Genomic DNA, 21,707 nt, shown 5'->3' with positions numbered 1-21,707 from the left:
AGGGAGATTCTTCCTAAGTTATGCCACTACTAGTATTGTCTAGTCAACTTAGCGCAGGCACCTGAGGACAGCGGTTGTTCAGACCTGTCCTGAGACTTCAGCCTCCGATACTGTAGAAACCTCATGACCCCCAGCAACAGCCTATTATATAAGGTCCAATATAACTAATTAGGCCTACAGGCTACCTTTCGCTTATTGTTTTGTTTCTACTTCTGCTTGTGGGAGAATGGATGAGAACTTTATTTATTTATTTAAAATTCTGAGGTTAATTCAGTTTTTTTCTTTCCCCCTACGTTTCTGTTTGTATCGTTTCCCCTACGTTTCTGTTTGTATCGTTAACTTTGCATTTCAAAATCATGTGAAAATGTTTGGCACGCGTTAATGCGCACAGGTAGCGTTGAGCCAATCAGAAAGCGCCCTCAGAGTTCCGCGTCTGAAAGCGAGGCCACACCCACAGCTGTTACTCCTTCAGTTTACTTTACACATTGTCTGAACAGGAAGTGTTATAGAAACGGAGTTTTGTCTCTTAAAATTTACCTTTAAATCGAGGATGGCTGCGCGCTCGGGCAATCAAACAATGGTAGGCGTATTTGTTGATTTTATTTGTTGAAACCACAAAATACTAAACAACTGAGTAAGGAGGAGTGTGTGCAGCCACCTGGTATCTTGTAATTCAGAGGAAAACACGGGGCTGTGCGATCTCTTGAAAACATTTCGTCACTAATCCCAGTGTTTATTCAGTGGCGCAGGGTTGGAGGGAAGCTCTTTTACTTCACTTTGCCTGTTCTGCGCCAGACCTGAGAACACATTTGTAGTCATTTTGAAGCTCATCTGCCATGCAGTTGACATAAGTTTTTTTTTTAAAACACTTGTTGCTTCAGTGCCTGCAGGCTCAGGCTGTTGCTTCCTGGCTTCTACACAACATGCTTACATTTCTTCTTATTTTTCCCGACCTTTTCTTTTTTTCTTTGTGCAAAGTTGATTGGTAATTTTGAATCTTCCCCTCAAATAGAAATGCTCAGTTTTCAAACTAGCAGTGAGACTAGTTACAGGAGTTACTCTGAGCTTTAATGGAAGAACAGGAAGAGATTGTTTAGTATCAATGGAAAACGTTAATGACAAAAAGATAGAATTAAATCTCAAGCAAGTTACACTGAAGAAAAACAGCTCACAAACAGTTTTGCACGCACACAAGTATATCTTGTAGCCTAACTGAGAAGAGAAACACCACATTGTCTATTTATTACTGCTCTTTATATCTTGTTGATTCTGTTTTCAGTGACTACTTTCAAAATGAGTAAGAGGAAAGGCAAAGTGATCAGTGATGCGGCTACTCTGAAGAGTTGTAAATTGACAGCTGTGAGTGCTGAAAATGTGGCAGATGTTGCAAATCTTCCAGTGTTTATGGGCTTCACCAACTCCATTACAGTAAGCATTTTTTTCTTTTCACAAACTTCAAATCATGTTCTGCATCTTTGCTGTCGGAGGGTTGAGTTTCTATTCTCTACCTTTATGTTACAGGGAGACATTGGCCTCATTGAAAGCATCACTCTGAGGAATTTCATGTGTCACCACTCTCTGGGTCCATTCCAGTTTGGGCCCAATGTCAATTTCATTGTTGGGAACAATGGAAGTAAGACTTGAATCTGACTGTGTTACGTGATCTGATGTTTACTTGTGTGTGAAACACATCTTGAGACATTTGGGTGTCGTGAAGATCCACATTATGTCATTAGAAATTTCATTTGAGTGACTGTAACTTAATATTGTAACATTTATATGTCAGCTCATCACATAAAAATAATTCATATATAAAAATCATGGTCCTGGTATGTTACTGATATAGACGGAAAGAAAGAGACAGACAAATGAAAAGGTAAAATTAAAACTTTTTAATTGTGACACACACCTGCCGGCACTCAAAGCTCAAAATGAGTAAAATCAGTTGCAGGAGATTATGGTACATTTTGGGGGCCATTACTCAAACTTTTAACTGTGTTGCTCATTCCACAGAAGCACTATTCTTATGCATTATACCTCATTATTAAGGTGACTAATTAGTCTTTCCAACCATAAAAATTACAGCACCATTTGGTATTATTAGAAGGAAGAAATAATCAACTAAACACATATTTTCTTACTTTTTGAGCAAAGTTTATATATCTTACCCAACAGAAAATTAAAGTACACTTACAATGAAGACACAAATCTCCTTAAAAAGATTATAAGTTAAGAAAAAAGGTGAAAACAAAACTTAAAAGCCTTAAAAATATTTATTCAATCTGCCTACATATCCTAAAGTAAAATGGTGAAAACTGTAAATTGGTTATAATGTTCTTTGTTATTAATTATCATTAACCTAATGTTTTATATGATCTTTTAAAGGTAATACAATGACCACAGTAGGTTTTAAAAAAAGTGCATTGGGGAGGAAAATAATATTCAGAGAATATTACTTTACCAAACTGTGTCTGCAGGTCATTGACTTTGAGGAAACATCATCTTGAATTTAACCTATTCATACAAATTTGGAAGAGGTGACAGTTTTATTTAACACAATAGACAGAGGAGTATCTGTGGGCAGTTTACATAAAAATTGTGGTTTATCAGGATGCATTATGACAGATCATATCATTGCAACGCCTTTGTATTATGTTTCTCTCATATGTTAACCAACCACTGACTGTTGTTCTGCACATGAGCAACTTTGGATCATTTGCATGCAGTTTAGTTCTAACTTTAACACTGGATTAGTTCATGTTTGCAATATGCTTTGCATGCAGAGATTTAATCCCCAGCCTTGTCTTTTTTTAAAATTCTCAGGTGGGAAAAGTGCCATCCTGACTGCTTTGATTGTAGGCCTTGGTGGAAAGGCCACTGTCACGAACAGAGGGGTGTCACTGAAGGACTTTGTGAAAACTGGTGAAAAGTAAGTCAGATATCAAGATATTCTACCTGATCAGGACTGATCAGTAACAAATGGTGTGTATATTATCTTTAGGAACAGTGATTTTTTTTCACCGGTTGAATGCTATGATGGTTTATTCTGCTGCTTAGTACTGCAGATATAACCGTGATGCTCAGAAACAGAGGAGCAGATGCATACAAACACGATGTTTATGGCGACTGCATCTCCGTTGAGCAACGCATCTTAGGTGATGGATGTCGGACTTACAAGCTGAAGAGCAAATCAGGTGACTTTCCACAGATCCAGAGCATTTCACCTCGTTATAAAACTGTCCCTAAACTTAAGCTGAGCAAACACACTTATGATTGTAGACGAAGCTCCTCAGTCAGACTGTCGTCTCCTAAATCTGTTTAAATGGCAAGAATTTCCCCTTTAAACTTGGCAAAGTTAGAATGTTTTTTTTTGTACACTCCCAGTTCTAAAAAAGGTGGGGTAGTATGTAAAATGTCATTAAACAGAATATAATGATTTGCAAATCTCACGAACTCTTATTTTATTCCTAATGGAACAAATCAGATGTTGAAACTGAGACATTTTTCCATTTCATGGAAAATATTAGCTCATTTTAAATATGATGGCAAGAAAAGGTTGGAAAAGTAATTGGAACAGAATAAAAACAACTGGATGAGCATTTGGCAAATAATTAGGACCAACTGCCAACAGATCAGTAACATGTCTGGGTATAAAAGGAGCATTTCAGAGAGGCAGAGCCTCTCAGACATAAAGGTGGGCAGAGGTTCTTCAATCTGGGACATGCTGCGGCTAAAAATAGCGAAACCGCTGTAAGAAAAACTTTGAAGATCCAACCATCTACATTGTATAATATAAAAAAGATTTCCCACTCTAATTTGGGCTGGCAGATAATACCACTCAAGATTTTGTAAATATTACAGGGAGAAAAAAGAGTTTTTTTAAGTTAAGCAAAAAGTGATGGTGAATAAGCAAGAAGGATGGATGAAAGAGAGACAAGGTAAAATTGACATTTTCAGATCATTTATCCAACCAGTCATAGTTAATGCCATTTTTTGTCCATTTAATGGAAACTATTTTACTGGAGGAAGTTTTATTTTTGAAATTAACAAAGTGTATTTAATAATAATAATAATAATAATAATAATAATAATAATAAAACACTGCCGTGTGTTAATGGGATCTTGTGCTCTATAAATCTGCATCACTAGCAAGACAGTCAATAATAATATAGAATTAAAAAGAATTTTAACAGATCAAGTAAAGAAGGTAAAATTTGTTTCAGACTGGAGCAAAACAAAATGACAACATTAGCGTATAAAGCTATGTGATTACCAACGCATCTGATGTATAAATCAACATTTTTTGCTGAGGGGACAAGAAAAAACCTTTCCATGTTTCCTGTTTTAGCTGGAAAGGTGCTGAAAAAGACTAATTTAAGACTCAGACAAAAGCCTTTTCTGCATCTAACGACAGAATGGCTGTATCCACGCTCCCAGTTTTCTCAAAGATGATATTAAGCACACATTGAATATCTCAGTTTCAACATCTGAAATGTTGTTAATTTTCTGTTGAGAATAAAATATGGGTTTATTAGATTTGCAGATCACTGCATTCTGTTTTAATTTACATTGTATACAGTCTCCCAGCTTTAATGAAACTGAGGTTGAATGTGTTTCTGATTATTTCAGGAACCTTGTGCACTTGCCAGAATGGCTGATGCAGCTAATGCTTGTTTACATTTTTTATTCAATTATAAATGTTCATGAATGATTTTTTTTTTATTTATTCTTAACTGAACTGTTTAATAGTCTTAAACTGTGAACAACACATTTGGTGACTTACTCCAGCTCTTTGACATATTCACTTAATACATTTATTTTGGTATAACTAAAACCACAAAAGATTTTGATTCAGTTTAAAATACATTTCCACATTTTTTTGTAATAAAAATAGGTAAAGTCAAATTGACTAAACATCTAATAATCTATCGGTTTTTGCTGCTCAAATGGAGACATTATTTATTTATTTTCTTTTTTAGGGCAACTTATCTCAAACAAGAAGGAAGAATTAACAGCTATTTTGGACCACTTTAACATCCAGGTACTTACTATTAAGCTTTTTAATGTTTTAGTGAATCTGTGGTGATTACAGACATGAATTGCTTACTGCAAAATAAGTTCTTCAAGGCCTCAGCAGAATGTTTGTTTGTGTAATCCAGCTGGATAACCCGGTATCCATTCTCAGCCAGGAGATGAGTAAACAGTTCCTCCACTCAAAAAATGAATCAGACAAGTATAAGGTAAAATAAAATAATGACATGTTCATTAAGAGCTTTGAATTGTGCGATCACATCTTTGTTGAAAGAAGCTGATTGTGTATAAATCTTTTAAATGAAATTCCTGTAAATATTTTTTGGTGCTTTTATCTCTTGCAGTTCTTCATGAAAGCAACTCTGCTTGAACAGATGAAGAGAGATTACATCCACATTAAACACACAGAAAAAGTCACGCGGCAGCAAGTTGAGAAACAAGAAGAGGTACAACGCTCCCTATTTGCACTCACTTGATTCCTCTACTCGACCCTTCTATTTATTTCAGAATCGAGTAGAGAAGAGGAAAGCTGACCAGCATTTAACAAAATGAGGTGTCTTTGCTTCATAGCATCTTTTACAACCAAAATTAACTAGATATGTAAGACAAATGCATCATCAAACCATTATTTATTAGCAGTTTAGCATTTTATTTAATTATTTCTGTCAGATGATCATTAAATATGTTTGTAAAAAAGTAGAAATTTACTATTAATAGAACTGAAAGTGCAAGATTAACATGCCACATCCCCTTCAGACATTATAGACATGTAATGTTCCAGTAGTTTGGTTCATAGCCTGCCATCCCTGATGTTAACCTTGTTGGAGCCAAACAAAAAAAACTACTTTGCCTCAGTGTCTAATAGAATTGAACACATAGACTTGCCTGCCACTTTATTAGGTCTACCTTGCTAGTACTGGGTTGGACCCCTTTTACCTTCAGAATTGCCTTAATTCTTGGTATCATGGATACAACAAGGTGTTAGAAACATTCCTCAGAGATTTTGCTCCATATTGACATGACAGCACCACACAGTTGCTGCATCCATGATGAGAATCTCCTGTTCTACCACATCCTAATGCTGCTCTACTGGATTGAGATCTGGTGACTGTGGAGGCCATTGGAGTCCAGTGAACTCATTGCCATGTTCAAAAAAGCAGTTGGAGATGATCTGAGTTTTGTGACGTGGTGCATTTTCCTGCTGGAAGCATCCATCAGAAGATGGTACACTCTGGTCTGGAAGGGATGGAGATGATCAGCAACAATTTTTAAGTAGGTTGTTGTATTTAAATGTTGCTCAACTGGTTCTTAGGGTCCCACAGTGTGCCATAAAGAACACCACTATCAGCAGCAGCCTTAACCACCAATTCAAGGCAGGATGGATCCATGTTTTCATGTTGTTTCCACTAAATTCTGACCCCACCATCTGAATGTGGAGCTGGAATGGAGACTAATTAGACCAGGGAATGTTTTTCCATCTTCTATTGTCCAATTCTGGTGAGTTTGTCTGAACTGTAGCTTCAAGGTTGGATGCATTCAGAGATGTTATTCTGCATACCCTGGTTGTAACCAGTAATTATTTCCAGCCTTGTTGAGTTCCAGCCAGTCTGCCTATTCTTCTCTAACCTCATAAGCAAGGCATTTTTGTCCAGACAACTGCTGGATATTTCCTCTTTGAACCGTTTTGTAGAGATGGCTGTGCTTGAAAATCCCAACAGGTCAGCTTGTAAATCATTTAAATCCCCTGTCTGCACCATTTTGATGCTTGGTTTGAACTTCAACACCATATCTACATGCCTAAATGCATTACTTTGCTGCCATATTTAATATACATGTGTATCCAATAAAATGACCAGTGAGTGTGAATAAGTTTTGCTTGTAGCTGATATTGTTGTATGTAAATGGTCTTGTCTCGTAAAAGGGAAAATCTGTTTTTTTGTTTAGTGTCTGAAGGACCTGAAGCAGGATTTTCTACAGAAGAAAGAGCGATATGAAAACCTGTCATCCCTCAGCGAAATGAAGGAGGTTCTGGAAAATCTGAAGAAAAAAATGGCATGGTGTTTGGTAAGAGATGAACCAGATGAGCGTGGAAAAAAGCACAGATTGTAATGTTTTATATGATGCTTCTCTGTTGAAAACAATGCATTTGCTGACATTCCCTTTGGCCACTATTTTTAAAACATGGCTGTTTATTAACTTTAGGTCAAAGACAAGGAGCAAATCATACAGCAGTTAGAGGACGACATTGAAAAAGAAGAGAATAATTGCAAACATAAGGACAACCTTCGGCTCTGTCAGGTGAGTCACAACATGTTTCTGGTCTGTTAAATAAATACAAGCCTATTTATAAATGTGAGAACACTTCAAGCCCTTAATGCCATATAAACGGACTCTTCATCCTTCATGTGTTGGAAAGGTGTTTACACTAAATGTTCTTCTCGAGCTTTTGTCTTTAAAGGCGCTTTGGCTTGTCTCACTTTTTTTTCCATGCAGACTAAGATCATACAATTGGAGAAGAAGCTGCAGGTCATCAAAAGCAGAACTGATAGTCTAAGAGAAGAACAAGAATCTTTAACGGAGGACAAACTCAAATTAAAGCAGCAAGGGAAGAGCATTGGCAAAGCTTACAAGGAACAGGAGGTACAAAACTAGCAAATGTGTCTGCAAATCTTAAATTTATCAAGTGGGTTTGATTTTTTTCTTAAAATAAATTAACTTATTTTTCCATAGCTTGTTTATTTTCGAGCTCTGAACAAGCTCAAACAGTCCGAACAAGAGCAAAATCTCCTTCAGGAGAAAATAAACAAGGCCAAAACAAGGTAGAAAAGCATTTAAAAAAAAAAAAAAATACATGTATATGTTTCAAGAAATGCACACATTCATTTTAAATGTTTTTAACAAGTGAGAGCCTGAGCAGTGGTGGAGAGACTGAGCATGCAAAACAGCAGAAGACCTTATGTGATCTGAAAACGCAACTAGCAGAGCTTGAGAATAAGTGCTCAGAGCTGAATGAAGAGATCAAGAACAAACACCAGGCGCTTTATAAAGGAAAGGAAGAACAGGACAAGCTGAGGTACAAGAAACTGTTGTCCCAAAAACATACTGCGTCTAACTGGATAGACTAGCTGACCAGTCCAGTGACCTTTTATCACCAAGCTCTGTTTGTTTGCTAGAATGGAAGAAAGGAGCATCCAGGTTTCATATGAGTCCAAGATGAAGAGAAAGAACCAGCTCCTCGCCAGTCGGTCAAACAGGCTGAAGCGGTTTGGAGACAACATACCAGACCTGATAAATTCAGTTGCTGAGGCATACGCTGCTGGACGATTTCTAAAGAGACCAGTTGGACCAATAGGTAACATGTTGTTGACTTTTTTTTTGCACTGCAGTTGAAAATTAGTAATACATTGTTTTGTGTTAAGTTTAGATCAGAAGATTCGGCACGTTTTCATATTTAAGCCTGACTAGGCCTTTCCTTTCACTTCCATGTTCTTGTCCAATTATCCGAGCATGGAAGATAAATCCGTCTATTTATCATAATATGTTTGACTCTATTACAATAAGTGGTAAATTCGCCCTTTCAGTTTGTTTAAAGTTGGGCTTTGTTTGTGTTTTTTTTCCCCTTAAACCTTGTCCTGTCTGGCATCAAGGCAAGTGGAATGATGGTGTGGCTGTTGTGTTGTGCCAAACAAATTAGCTTAAAAAAAGAAAAAAAGTTTTGAGGATATGAGGCTTGATACACTTTATTTTTTAATTTGGTGATTATAATGCTGGACCTGCCAGTGGGAACAAAAGAAGGGGGAGAGTGAAAGAAGAAATAGAAGAAAAAGGAAACAAAAGCTAGAAAACAGAAAAAACTGTTCAATCAAAACTTAAGTAAAGTTATGCTGAATGAAAAGTGTTATTGGCGATTAAACCTGCAGGATAACGCACTAACTATGTTAGTGAATGTGAGTGATTGCAAAATATAGGTAATAGGTTGTGTTTGATAATAAGCGTAATAATGCTTATGCAATGTAGTTTTTTTGTTTCTGGGTCATAGGATAGGTCATAAACGGGAACTGTGGGAAATACACAGGTGGACAAAATTGTTGGTACCCTTTGGTTAATGAAAGAAAAACTCACAATGGTCACAGAAATAACTTGATACTGACAAAAGTAATAGATAAAAATTCTATACCAGTGAAAGTCAGACACTGCTTTTCAACCATGCTTCAACAGAATTATTAAAAAAAATAAAATAAAGTCATGAAACAGGCATGGACAAAAACGATGGTACCCTTAACCTAATATTTTGTTGTACAACCTTTTGAGGCAATTACTGCAATCAAACAATTCCTGTAACTGTCAATGAGACTTCTATTTTGGCCCACTCCTCATAAGCAAACTGCTCCAGTTCTCTTAGTTTTGAAGGGAGCATTTTCCAGGCGGCATGTTTCAGCTCCTTCCAGAGATGCTCAATAGGATTTAGGTCAGGGCTCATAGAAGCCACTTTAGAATAGTCCAGTGTTTTCCTCTTATCCATTCTTGGTGTTTTTAGCTGTGTTTTGGGTCATTGTCCTGTTGCGAGACCCATGACCTGCGACTGAGACCAAGCTTTCTGACACTGGCCAGCACATTTCTCTCTAGAATCCCTTGATAGTCTTGAGATTTAATTGTACCTGCACAGATTCAAGGCACCCTGTGCCAGATGCAGCAAAGCAGCCTCAGAACATAACAGAGTCTCCTCCATGTTTAACAGCAGGGACAGTGTTCTTTTCTTGATATGCTTCATTTTTCTGTCTGTAAACATAGAGCTGATGTGCCTTGGCAAAAAGTTCCATTTTTGTCTCATCTGTCCATAGGACATTCTCCCAGAAGCTTTGTGGCTTATCAACATGTAGTTTGGCTTTTTTATGGTTTGTTTTCAACAATGGTGTCCTCCTTGGTCGTCTCCCATTAAGTCCACTTTGGCTCAAACAACGACGGATGGTGCGATCTGACACTGATGTTTCTTGAGCTTGAAGTCCTTTAATCTCTTAAGAAGTTTTTCTGGGCTCTTTTGTTACCGTTCGTATTATCCGTCTCTTTGATTTGTCATCAATTTTCCTCCTGCGGCCACGTCCAGGGAGGTTGGCTACAGTCCCATGGATCTTAAATTTCTGAATAACATGTGCAACTGTAGTCACAGGAACATCAAGCTGCTTGGAGATGGTCTTATAGCCTTTACCTTTAACATGCTTGTCTATATTTTTCTTTCTAATCTCCTAAGACAACTCTTTCCTTTGCTTCTTCTGGTCCTGGTTCTGGTTTGAGTGTGGTACACACCATGTCACCAAACAGTACAGTGACTACCTGTAGCCCTATATATAGGCCCACTGGCTGATTACAAGATTGTAAACACCTGTGATGCTAATTAGCGGACACACTTTGGATTAACATGTGCCTTTGGTCACATTATTTTCAGTCTTTTCTAGGGGTACCATAGTTTTTGCCCAGGCCTGTTTCATGAGTTTATTTATTTAAATAATTCTGTTGAAGCAGAGTTGCTTTTTTTTTACCCCCCTCTAACATTGTGTAATCGAAGTGATTAATAGAAATGTCTTACAGTAAATACGTCATCAGCAGCTAGTTTGGCCGGCTTAAAGACTTAAAAAGGGAAGGAACTGTAAGTTCTGTTTTAGAGTTAAAAAAAATCTAACTTGGAATTTGAATAAATTAACCTAATATAAATAGCTAATTTTGGCGTTTTGCTGACACTTTTTTCCTTTCATGATGTTAATCTAGGCTAATCATTAGCTTGCAGTACTCTCAGAATTACATGTTTGTTTTTAACCCTGCACAAATTCAAACAAATACTGTTTAAAAATATTTAACTATTTTATCACGTTTAATTTGTAACTACACTGTGATATAAGATTTTTCATTTAGTTAAAAGTTATTGCAGTTTGTAAATATGCAGTTAAATGTTGCAGGTTTATGTTTGTTCTCAGGGGCGTGCATCACTTTAAAGGATCCCATGTTTTCGGTGGCTGTTGAATGCTGCCTGCGGAGCTTCATGAAGGCTTTCTGTTGTGACAACTACAAAGACGAGGCAGTCCTTCAGGAGCTGATGTCTCACTACTATCCGAAAGGAAACAGACCGCAGATCATCGTCAGCCCCTTCTCTGATAAACTTTATAAAGTTCATGGACGGTCAGTAGCATTTTTTATTTCTCCCTCCTTCACATTTACATTTTCTGACTTTTCAATTATATATTAGTTTTTTCTTTCTTTCTGTGCTGTTTTTATAGGAAAGCAAATCATCCAGATTACCCATCTGTTCTGGATGTAATCACAGCAACGAGCCCGGTCATCATCAACTGTCTGATTGATATGCGAGGGATAGAATCAGTACTCATTATCAAAGTTAGTATCTCACTCAGGCATGTTTTTGCTTGTTTGATATAGCAGTTATTGTTTTGTCACTATCCTTCTGTTTGTTCTGATGCTTGATGTCAGGAAAAAGACAAAGCGAGGAAGGTCATGCAACATGGCCGACCACCTAAAAATTGCCGTGAAGCTTATACTGCTGAAGGAGATCAGGTGTTTCCAAACCGTTACTACACCTCTGACTTCAGCTTGGCCAAATACCTCAGTGGGGATATTGAGACTGAATTAAGGTAACTACTTAAATACTTTTCATTTCAGCAGATCCGTGAAAGATATGAGCTACAAAAAAATGGCACTTTTAATGATACTAAACCTGGAACACAAAAAAGTAAGAGAATTTCTGTTTGGTGGATTATTTCTTTGTTGTAACAAGGCCTCTTGGTAATAAATCTTATACTGTTACAAACCTGGGTTATTTTCTTTTAAATGATACCACATTCATAAGGAAAAACATTTCTGGGGTGAGCAGCAGAGTTGATTATGTAGGTTGCGCCCATTAAAAACTTGACAAATCTTTTTGGCCAATGCAAACAGCTTATTTTATTATTAACTCTTGTTTTGAGTTTCTAGTATCCCAGGTACTGACAATCTGTTACTTCTTTGGCACTTGATTAGCATCACCTGTGAACATGGACCCTGTGACAGTGGTCAGTTGGGATTATAGGGTTAAAGTGTGGAGAAGACATGGAGAATGCCATGCTGATTGCTGCACCAATAGTTTTACAGCTTTTAGTGAAAACAGTGTGATGGTGTGGGGTGGCATCTCCCTCAAAAAGGAACAACAAAGCTTGTCGTCATAAGAAACAATCTCAATGCAGAGAGATATCGAGATGAGATTATGCAACCAGTGGCAACCCTGTTGAACACCTTGTGGGATCAGCTTGGACATTCTGTTTGTGCCAGTGACCCAGAGTGAATAACGGGATGCCCTCCCATAGCAGTGTGTGACCAGCATGAAGAGGAGGCGTCAAGTTGTTGTGGCTATGTATGGTTCTTCCGAATGATACTGAGGATCCTGTTTGCAAGGAAATATTAGCAGTTTGTGGTGATGCATTGTTCTACTTTTCAGCAACACTTACACTTATTCCACATGTACTTGAAATATGCCCATTAACTTTTGCACTTAAATTATGCACTTTAAAGTGGAAATGGGTTTCCACTTTACTTCTTATGTCTGTACCTTGTTATGTATTATGAAGTTTCTGTGAACTGCAAAGTGACAACAGATATAAATTAGCATAAATACCAAATCTGCACACGTTTACATTTTGTATTTATTTACTTAAGTTCATTAATGTGCGGTATGTCAATATTAAAAAAAAAACCCTAAATAAAATCCACACCTACCACAAAATTCAGCATCAGCATTGTACGTTTTAAATGAACATCGTTGATGAGCTGCTTTATTTTGAAAACAACTGATGTGGGCAGATGAAGATGAAATAAAATTCTTTGGCTCTAAAAAAAAAGATTAAAAGAAATGAGGTGCAGATTTTGATAAGGTGATAAGCACAGAGGTAGAGCCATCATGCTTTGGGGTTGTGTTGCAGCACAAGAAGGATATCACCAGCAGAGAAATGAATAATATAAATATCAGTCTATCATCTGCAAACAAGCTGATTTCTGAGCAGAGGTTTGGTTTCTACATAAGTGTAGATGCTTTAAAATCCCCAATGAGATAAAAATCATTGTTTGTGTCACAGGTTGCTGGAGTCAGACCTGCTGAATCAGGAGGCTCAGCTATCCAGGTTTCAACTCCATGTAAACTCTGTGACTGAGGATATTGGGAATATGAAGAGCAGCCTGAACAGCACTATTATGGCCCTGAAGAGCACACAGGTCAGTCTTTACTCCTTGTGTTTTTACATTTTTTCCTCAGTATTTTCAATCTCTCCTTTGTGAAACAAAGGTTGTGTTAACTGTGTCTAATACTGGCAGGTCACTTGTATAAGCATTAAATGATTCACTTTGTTACACCATTTAGGCCTCTGTGAATAAAGTTAAAGCATCAATAATTGAGCTGGAGACTGCTTGTGAAGAGCAAACTGGCGACATCACTTCACTGGTGATCCTTTAGTTTTTGTTTCTTTTTTTAAAATCAGAGATAAAAATACCAAAAGTTGGATAAAATAAACATGTTTGAATTGTCAAACTGTACAGGAAGAGGTCGCTCAGGAGAACCAACATAAAATCAAGGCAGAAAAACAAACAGTTGAGGCGGCAAAGGCCGAACTCGACAAGCATCGTGAAATGTCAGAAGAGTCAGACTCCAAGTACTCGTCTGTTAGAGATCAGATTGATCAGCTTTCAGAGGAAATGGATCCACTCAAGGTAGAAAAAACACTTTAATTAGCTAAATATTTGACATTTTCTCTCTTGCTTCTGTCACTCCACCTCAAAATGTTTTTCGTTGTTTCATTCATGTTTTCATGTTTATGATATAAAGGACGAGCAGCTGAAACTAGAGACAGAGTGTGCGAAATATGACCGTAACCTTAAGCTACTAGAAAACAAACTGATGGCTCATGAAGATAACATCCAAGCCATGAAAAGTGACCTTTCTGAAAAAGAAGAAGAGTTACAGGTAACAAGATCCGCTTTTCATAAGATATCATTAAGCTGTAGGAGGTTCGAACAGCGGCTTTCTGTGTGGAGTTTGCATGTATGTGTGGGTTCTCTCTGGCTTCCTCCCACCATCCGAAGACATACATGTTAAGAAGCGGTACAGAAAATGAATGAATGAACGAACATTAAGCTTTTTCATTTAACAAGCGTACTTTTTCGGTTGTTCTGCCAAATTGTTCACAGCAGGTAAAATAAGTATTGAGCACATCAACATTTTTCTAGTAACTATATTTTCAATGGGGATATTCACAAGAAATTTACACCAGATGTTGGTAACAACCCAAGTAATCCACACATATAAAAAAACCAAAGAAATGAGGTCAGAAATGAAGTTATGTGTAATTAAATGAAATGATGCAGGGAAAAAGGCATGAAAAGCCAAAACACAAGCTGAAATTATTCAGTAATTAGAAAACAGTCCCACCTTTTGTCAATGCAAATTAAAATCAGCTGGTTCAGTCCCGACTGATATAAAAAGGTGACCAAGAAACGTTGCATGATGAGTAAAAGCAAAGGGCGCTCTCAAGACCTCTGCAACCCTTATGTTTCAAAACATATTAATTTTTTAAACTCATGAATGTACAACTGAACACTGTCGGGGCCAAAATCTGGAAGTTTAAAGAACATCATTTCACTATGAACTGTCCAAAACCAGGTGTTCCTTGCAAGATTTCTGACAGAGGATTGAAGAAGAGTTGTCCAAGAGCCAAGGAGCACTTGTGGAGAGCTTCAGAAAGACCTACAATTAGCACACTCACTAAAAAAACACTCAAGTACAGAAGAAAAAGTATGTTGAAGCTTGTTTAAAGTTGCTGAACAACATCAAATATTAGGAGAATTTAGTATGGTTTGATGAGTCCAAAACTGAACACTTTGGATGCCATAATACACCTCATGTTTGAAAGACAAACAGCTCTGCACATCACCCCAAAAAAACATGTAACAGTGGTGTTTGGAGGTGGGAACATCATGGTGTGGGGCTGGTAAACTTCATATGATTGAAAGAAGGATGCATAGAGAAATGTATCAAGGCATTCTTTATAAACATCAAGCAGGATGGATAAAACGAGGGTGATAATGATAATGATCCCAAACACACAGCCAAGGTTTCAGAGAAGGAAAATAAAACTGATATAATGGTCTGGCTGATCACTGGACTTGAATCCAGTTTAAAATCTTTGGAACAAACTAAAGATCAGAGTTCATTATGTGGAAAAATGGGTCAAAATCACACCTGAGCAATGCATAAAACTAGTTTCTTGCAGGAAGCACTTGAAGTTGGAATTACTAAGAAAGGTTTTTATTACAAAAGGGTCAAATTTCAGTTACTGTGTTCAATACTTTTCACTGTCTTTCTATTTCGTTACACATAACTTAATTTCTGAACTTATTTGTTTAGGTTTCTTTGTATTCATGTATCTCTTAGCTGTTACCAACATCTGGGAAAAATGTAAGTTGATAGTTATTTTACTGAAATAAACCAAGTTGTACTTCTGCAAAGGGCATTCAGGATAGCTAGTATGTTCAGTTAAAGAGAAGAAAGAAAATTATATGATGATATGATGGTGTGATGACAGGAATATGTGGCCAAAGCTAGTGAGATCAGTCCAGAACGGCAACATGTGACCTGCAGCACCAGGGTCATGGACTTGGAAATCACGCGACTGAAGAAGAAGCTGAAAGTGTACGAGAGCAGCCATGGCGAGCCTGAGCAGGTGGTCAGGTGAGAGATCATGGCCATTCATAAAACAATCACAATTTCTGTGCTGTCTTTTATTTTTTATTTGTTTGAGTCTGTGTGGGTTGGTGTTTGTATATCGATATATATGGTATTTGTATTTTTTTTTTGTGCCCTGCCAGTGACTGCAGATGTGAATTAGCCTAAGGCTAACTCTAGTACAAGGCATCAAATGGAAACATTTATGTTTGAAATTGTACATGATCACTTATAAATAAAATAAATACATTAAAAATATGTTTTGTCTGTTTTTGTATCACATCTCTATTATTTTTAAGTCATCATCTGCTCTTTATTTATCTTTATAAAGTCAGAAAAATGTAAACACCAACTTTTTCTTCTTAACATCTTTAGGAAATATGCCGAGGCCCTTTCTCGCTACAGAGAGAAAACCAACCAGGTGAGAGATCTGCGGAGGTTCATCGATTGTCTCGATAAAATCATAACCGACCGGCAGAACAGATACAAAATAATGCGCAGGTAAATAATCTACTTTTTTTTTTAAATAAATAAAAAACAACAAAGGAGTGCAAAGGTCTGATGTTATAACAGCTGTAATAATACGTGAAATATTTTTCTGTCTTTCTTGAAGGTCCCTCTCTGTCAGATGTAAGTTATACTTTAATAACTTCCTGATAAAGATGAAGTGCTGCGGCTCCATGATTTTCGATCACAACAATGAAACACTCTCAATCTCGGTATGTGTGCTTATCTGTTTGTCTTGGGGAAAGTTTGTTACTTAGCATGATGTTGTTTTCTCTGAGGAGACCATTAGTCATTTGAATCAAGGTATTTTGCACGTTTTTTTAAAAATGCATCCATCTTTTCACCCCAGTGGCTGAAGCATTTAAGATATTTACCACTGTAAAGTCTGAAAAGCTTTTTTAAATGAAAAACAGCTGTCAGTACAAGTAACACGCAGACCTGCTCTGGCACAAAGGTCAAGCCTCCGGGCAAGGAGAAAGAAGGTGCGAGTGACATGAGGTTGCTGTCTGGTGGCGAGCGCTCCTTCTCCACTGTGTGCTTCATGCTCTCCCTGTGGGAGATCACAGAGTCCCCCTTCAGATGCCTCGATGAGTTTGACGTCTACATGGTGAGATTGGGACTTAGAATAATTTTTGTAAAACAGAACAAAAGCAGAGCAATGCAAATCACTCAAACACATCTCTTTTGTTTTTCTTGCAGGACATGCACAATCGGAGAATCTGCCTGGATCTTCTCTTAGAGCTGTCAGAGCGGCAGCACCGGCGGCAGTTCATCTTCATCACGCCGTTGAACACCAGGTGATGCCTTAGTTGAGATATTTCTCATTTCTTGATGCAGTTATAAAAATTCCTTTTTAAAGGTCAATAACTGACTGTCTGGTGGGTGTTGCTTAGCTGCTTAGTAGTTTTGCTTTCATAAAGACCCTGAGAGGCCGATGCTTCATCAGTCATGCTTAATAATGGATCAAATGCTTTCAGGGATCTTCCCAAAACAAACCTCATCAAAATCCACCAGCTTCAGAATCCACAAAGAGAAGCGAGTCGCACAAGAGATGAAGATGTGGAAATGCAGAACGGAGACAGCAGCAGAGAGAACAACAAGACGTAATGAACACTCGTGTGTACAGTTAATCTGTATATCAGTATTATTTTAATTGTTTGGGGGTTGTTGTGCTCTAAAAAGTCAATTCATGTGCAGATGTTTGAAAAAGGTAGATAACTTTTTATGAAACCTAAATAGTAATAATTTAGATGTTTGGTGTGCAATTTTAATCCAATTCAGTGTAACCGTTTTTTTTTTTTTTTTTTTTTTTTTTTTGTAAATATTTCAGTTATTTGAATTTAGAATTCAATTATTACTTGTGTGGTTCAGCAAATGGAAAATATCTTAAACATTTTTGCTAGTAATTCTTTTAAAAGAGGTTTGTTTTTCTAGATTAACTGTAGGAGACAAGGGGCCTTTTGTATAAACTGTATACATGTACAAAAAGGTCACATATGCCAGTTTCCAGTCATAGATTGAGGTGTATGAAAGATAAACATGAGCGAGCATGTACGCCGATACACAAATAGTTTGATAATGTAGAAAAGTTTGGTTTAACATCAAAAAGCCTAAATGCATGTGGTGTAATCTCTCTTCCACAATATCCAAAATGTATCTTATTGAACACATTGAGAGGCTGCTAAACCATTTTCCCACAGCAGATCTATCTTCTCATTTTGCCACAATCATAACCTCAGTCTGTTCTGGTGATGCGAGTGTGTGATGTCAGGGAGTGCACAAGATGCAGATGTGCAGACGAGGTGAAATGCAAAGATTCATCACATCAGAGAGAAAAACCCGTAAAAACACAGTAGCTATACAGGATTGTTGGGCTGTAGTACAAAGAGTTCAAAAGAAAGAGAGAGAGAGACATTGAGGCTTAGCTTTGGTGTGTATTTTTTAACAAAATACTTGCATGAAATATGTAATGTCGGTAACTTATTAGTAATATCATTCATAGGCTAGTATATTAGGCTCGCCATGAAGCTGCTTGGTGCACGATTGGCCTCCTCTCTCCTTTTCTTTGAGACTTGCCTGACTCGTATGAACCCGTTCTGAGGTCTGGCTCCCTAGTTTCCACTCCATAATCTGACAGTAATTATCATTACATTGGCTGATGTGTCTTGTCTGCTTACTGTGTGTAGATTAGATGTTTTGCTTGTACATTAGTTGCCTCCATCTCTTTGTTTCGCCATCAGCTCTGACAGTCCTGTTTGCAATGCATGCCAAACTTCACAATCACCATTTTCTTGATGTATTTTAAAACCGGGTCACTTTTTTCAAATTAAAAAAAGTGACCCTCAATTTCACTTTGATTTCATTCTGATTCAAAAGTTTGGGTACCCCAGGTCACAATTTCTGTTACCGATAACAGTCAAGAAAGTAGAAGATGAAATGACCTCCAAAAGGCAAAATGTTAAAGCAGACATATTCCCAAATATATTGAAAGGTTTTTTTTTTTCTTTTTTTGTGGATTATTATGTGGATTTTGAGGTGTATTAACAACACTTCATAACTTTAGGTGTAAATTCTGCGTTCTGGACTTGTTTGATAGTACAATAACATCTATTATGTGCGTTTCTGGAGACGTCGCTGTCCAGAAGCGTCCTGAGGCTGAGAAAACCCCATTATACAACCTTTTCTTCCAGGATGTCTAGTGTTTTGCATGAAGCAAAACTCAGCTGAGTTTTGCACGTCATACGCTAGCATGCACATATAAAGATACCGGCCGTTTTAAACGAACACTGTGGCTAATTCAGCAAAGAAACCCAAGAGGGCATTATCAGAGGAAGAGAGGTTAACAAGAGAGAAATGGACAGAACAAGAGATAAGATAAGAGTCAAGATAAAACTGAGTTTTACTGGCTCGAGAGAGCTTACAGTTCAGGTAGGATGCAAGATGGATGCCAAATTAGGTGCTCAGTAGGAGGTGTGTCACTGAGAAAATCTGCAGAAGTTCCTTAGTGTATCTTTAAAGATCCTTATTTATTCGTATAAGACATTGTTTCTGTTAACTGACATTTTTTTTATTACGTTATGAACATAAGGAATGGCAAGCTGAAAACATTTGCTATCTTCTTGTAGGCTTCTGCTGCTTTGTGGGCCACAACAATCATCTTTTTCAGAATGTTAGATAACTGCTCAGAGGGAACCCATAGCTGCTGATTGCTGGGACAAGGTTAGACAAGTATTTATGAAACTAACGATGATTGTGAACAAACTATAACATTAATAGGCTCATTAAGCTGAGACCTCAGTTGTTATCTAGAGGCTCAAATCTGCTAGGGTTCCCATACTTTTGATCATGGGTGCCCAAACTTTTGCATGCTACAGTATAAAGAAAAGGTGCATAGAATCAGGCATACACACCGTCCTCCAACATCCCCAGGGGACCTTAGTCTGCTCATTCTTGAGCTTCTTTTATAAAACATGCTTTAATCTCTTTAACTTAGTTATACTAATGACTAGAGTTACACGTCTGACAAGTTATGGAATTTTATTTGAAGAGAAATCAGTCTTTAAGCATAGTTTCGACATCATGCAAGTTATTTTTGCAGGTCATGTAAGGTGGTTAAAGATTGGGCTGAACATTGTAATTTGGAACTTTGTGGACAAACTGACATGAATTAATTACCAACAGCAAAGCATTTTGTGTGACATTAGGCCTGTTTTTTGTCATATTTTTCTCCCACATTTGCCGGCTCAGTAGATCATGTTGCCTAACTTTAGTTTTTTTAACCATTACTGTTTTGAGGATTTTTCTTATTGCATGTCTTAGTGTTGTTTTTTTCCTTGTATGAGTGGAATTCAAGGACCCCGTGAACATTGACCTGAATACAGAGGTCATGTAAAATTCAGAAACATATGGAAATGTTTTTCTGCATAGACAGCGTAGATATTGCCACACTGAGTAATGTTACTTTTACAAACTCAGCATCATAAAAAAATGGGTTGGTACATGAAAAATGAAGTCTTTATAATGTTCACTTTGACTTTTCTATGTCATCTACCTCGTTTGTAAATGTATATTGTTTTTGCATTTCTGGCCTGCAGCCCATTCCACTTGACACTGGAACAGTAAAGCATTTATAACCTTGTAAAATTCAAGTTTCTGGTGTAATTTTGTCCCATTTTCCTGCAAACAGATGTGCAGCACAACAGAGATGATGTTGCATTTTTCATTACTGATTTAATTTTCTCTACACAATCTTTGTTGGGCACAGATCAGGACTGTATCAGGGCCGTGTCTTCTTCCTATCTTTGTAATGTGTGCAGAAATTGGTTATCTTTTTTAAAAAAATGCATGAATGCCTCTGGAAAAGTTGCCAAGTTGATCTAAAATCTGATCTAAAAAGTGAACTTTTTTGCATTAATCCTGCCGTCACACAAGTGTAGATGAGTTTTTCCAAGTTCATTGAATTAAGACCAGACAATTCCAGAGACTGGCTTTTGGACTAGAAACTGCCTGGATGACTCTTTAGGTCTTTGCGTGGTAACACGTAATCTTAAATGCGGATTCTTTTGGCCACAATTCCCTGGCTTGATGTTTCATCCCAAAGGCCTTAGAATACAGATATGTTCATCCTGCTTCTGGAAAAGGCTTAAGGATAAACATAAAGCTTTTTATTCACAATGAAGTTTGAAGTGCTTTTTGTGAGTATAACTACTTTTTTTAGTCCTTAACAAAGATTTACCACAATAAATATACCAACTCCTGATGGATGACGGCTCCTGATGCAAGGCTGGAGTATTGAAGATCTCAGGTGTCCAGCTTACCCTTTACACACTGAAGTACATTTTATGCGAGATGAGATGACGTTCATAAAATTAACTGACAAATATTGTATTAATACTGTGTGTGCCAAATACAAGTGAAAATAAATATAAGAACTGCTTTTTAGCTTTGCTCCATACATCCTCAACTTATATCAGCCCTTTATTAGCATGTACAGTTGTTCTCTTTGAATTTCATCTGTAAGCTGTCATGCTGCTGCAGACACTTTTATGAAAACTGAAACCAGTATAATACATCCCTAGAAGAAATCTCAATTTCATGTGGATAATGTTTTTTTTAAAGGTCTCTCATTCATACATACACAGAACAAACAGAGGGGTGACAAAGGGGGGAAAAAGTGAACTAGTGATACTTTCAATGAAGGCAATGAATGAAACATTTCTATTCTGATGGGAATGATCCGTCTAAGGAAGACGATACTCCCTAACACTGGGCTACAGGTGTTACTGAATGGTATAATGAGTATAAAATGAGTCACCCTATTTCAACCAAGCTGAAAGCCAATATAGCACTTCACCACCATCGTAATGATGGATGAAGGAGCGTCTATGGAAGAATAAGCTGCAAATAGGGGCTAACACAC

At 37.3% G+C, this 21,707-nt stretch overlaps 1 protein-coding gene across 1 annotated transcript; it reads left to right on the top strand.

Annotated features, from left to right (window-relative positions):
• The first annotated feature begins 466 nt into the window (after positions 1-466).
• On the top strand, positions 467-21,697 carry smc6 (structural maintenance of chromosomes 6). The gene is made up of 27 exons (XM_041972424.1): positions 467-580; positions 1,280-1,428; positions 1,522-1,633; positions 2,824-2,929; positions 3,058-3,194; positions 4,980-5,041; positions 5,160-5,240; positions 5,376-5,477; positions 6,976-7,095; positions 7,234-7,329; positions 7,525-7,671; positions 7,762-7,850; positions 7,934-8,104; positions 8,205-8,383; positions 11,001-11,202; positions 11,301-11,415; positions 11,509-11,669; positions 13,143-13,278; positions 13,424-13,504; positions 13,600-13,770; positions 13,886-14,023; positions 15,642-15,787; positions 16,157-16,282; positions 16,395-16,500; positions 16,743-16,895; positions 16,988-17,085; positions 17,266-21,697. Exons 2-27 carry the CDS (start codon positions 1,294-1,296, stop codon positions 17,393-17,395), a joined length of 3,300 nt encoding a protein of 1,099 aa, XP_041828358.1. The 5' UTR covers positions 467-580; positions 1,280-1,293; the 3' UTR covers positions 17,396-21,697.
• The last annotated feature ends 10 nt before the right edge of the window (positions 21,698-21,707 follow it).

The sequence above is a fragment of the Melanotaenia boesemani genome, chromosome 20 (genome assembly GCF_017639745.1).
Source record: "Melanotaenia boesemani isolate fMelBoe1 chromosome 20, fMelBoe1.pri, whole genome shotgun sequence".
Classification (NCBI taxonomy): domain Eukaryota; kingdom Metazoa; phylum Chordata; class Actinopteri; order Atheriniformes; family Melanotaeniidae; genus Melanotaenia; species Melanotaenia boesemani.
The sequence above is the reverse complement of the archived record's forward strand: the minus strand, read 5'-3'. Positions and strand labels throughout refer to the sequence as shown.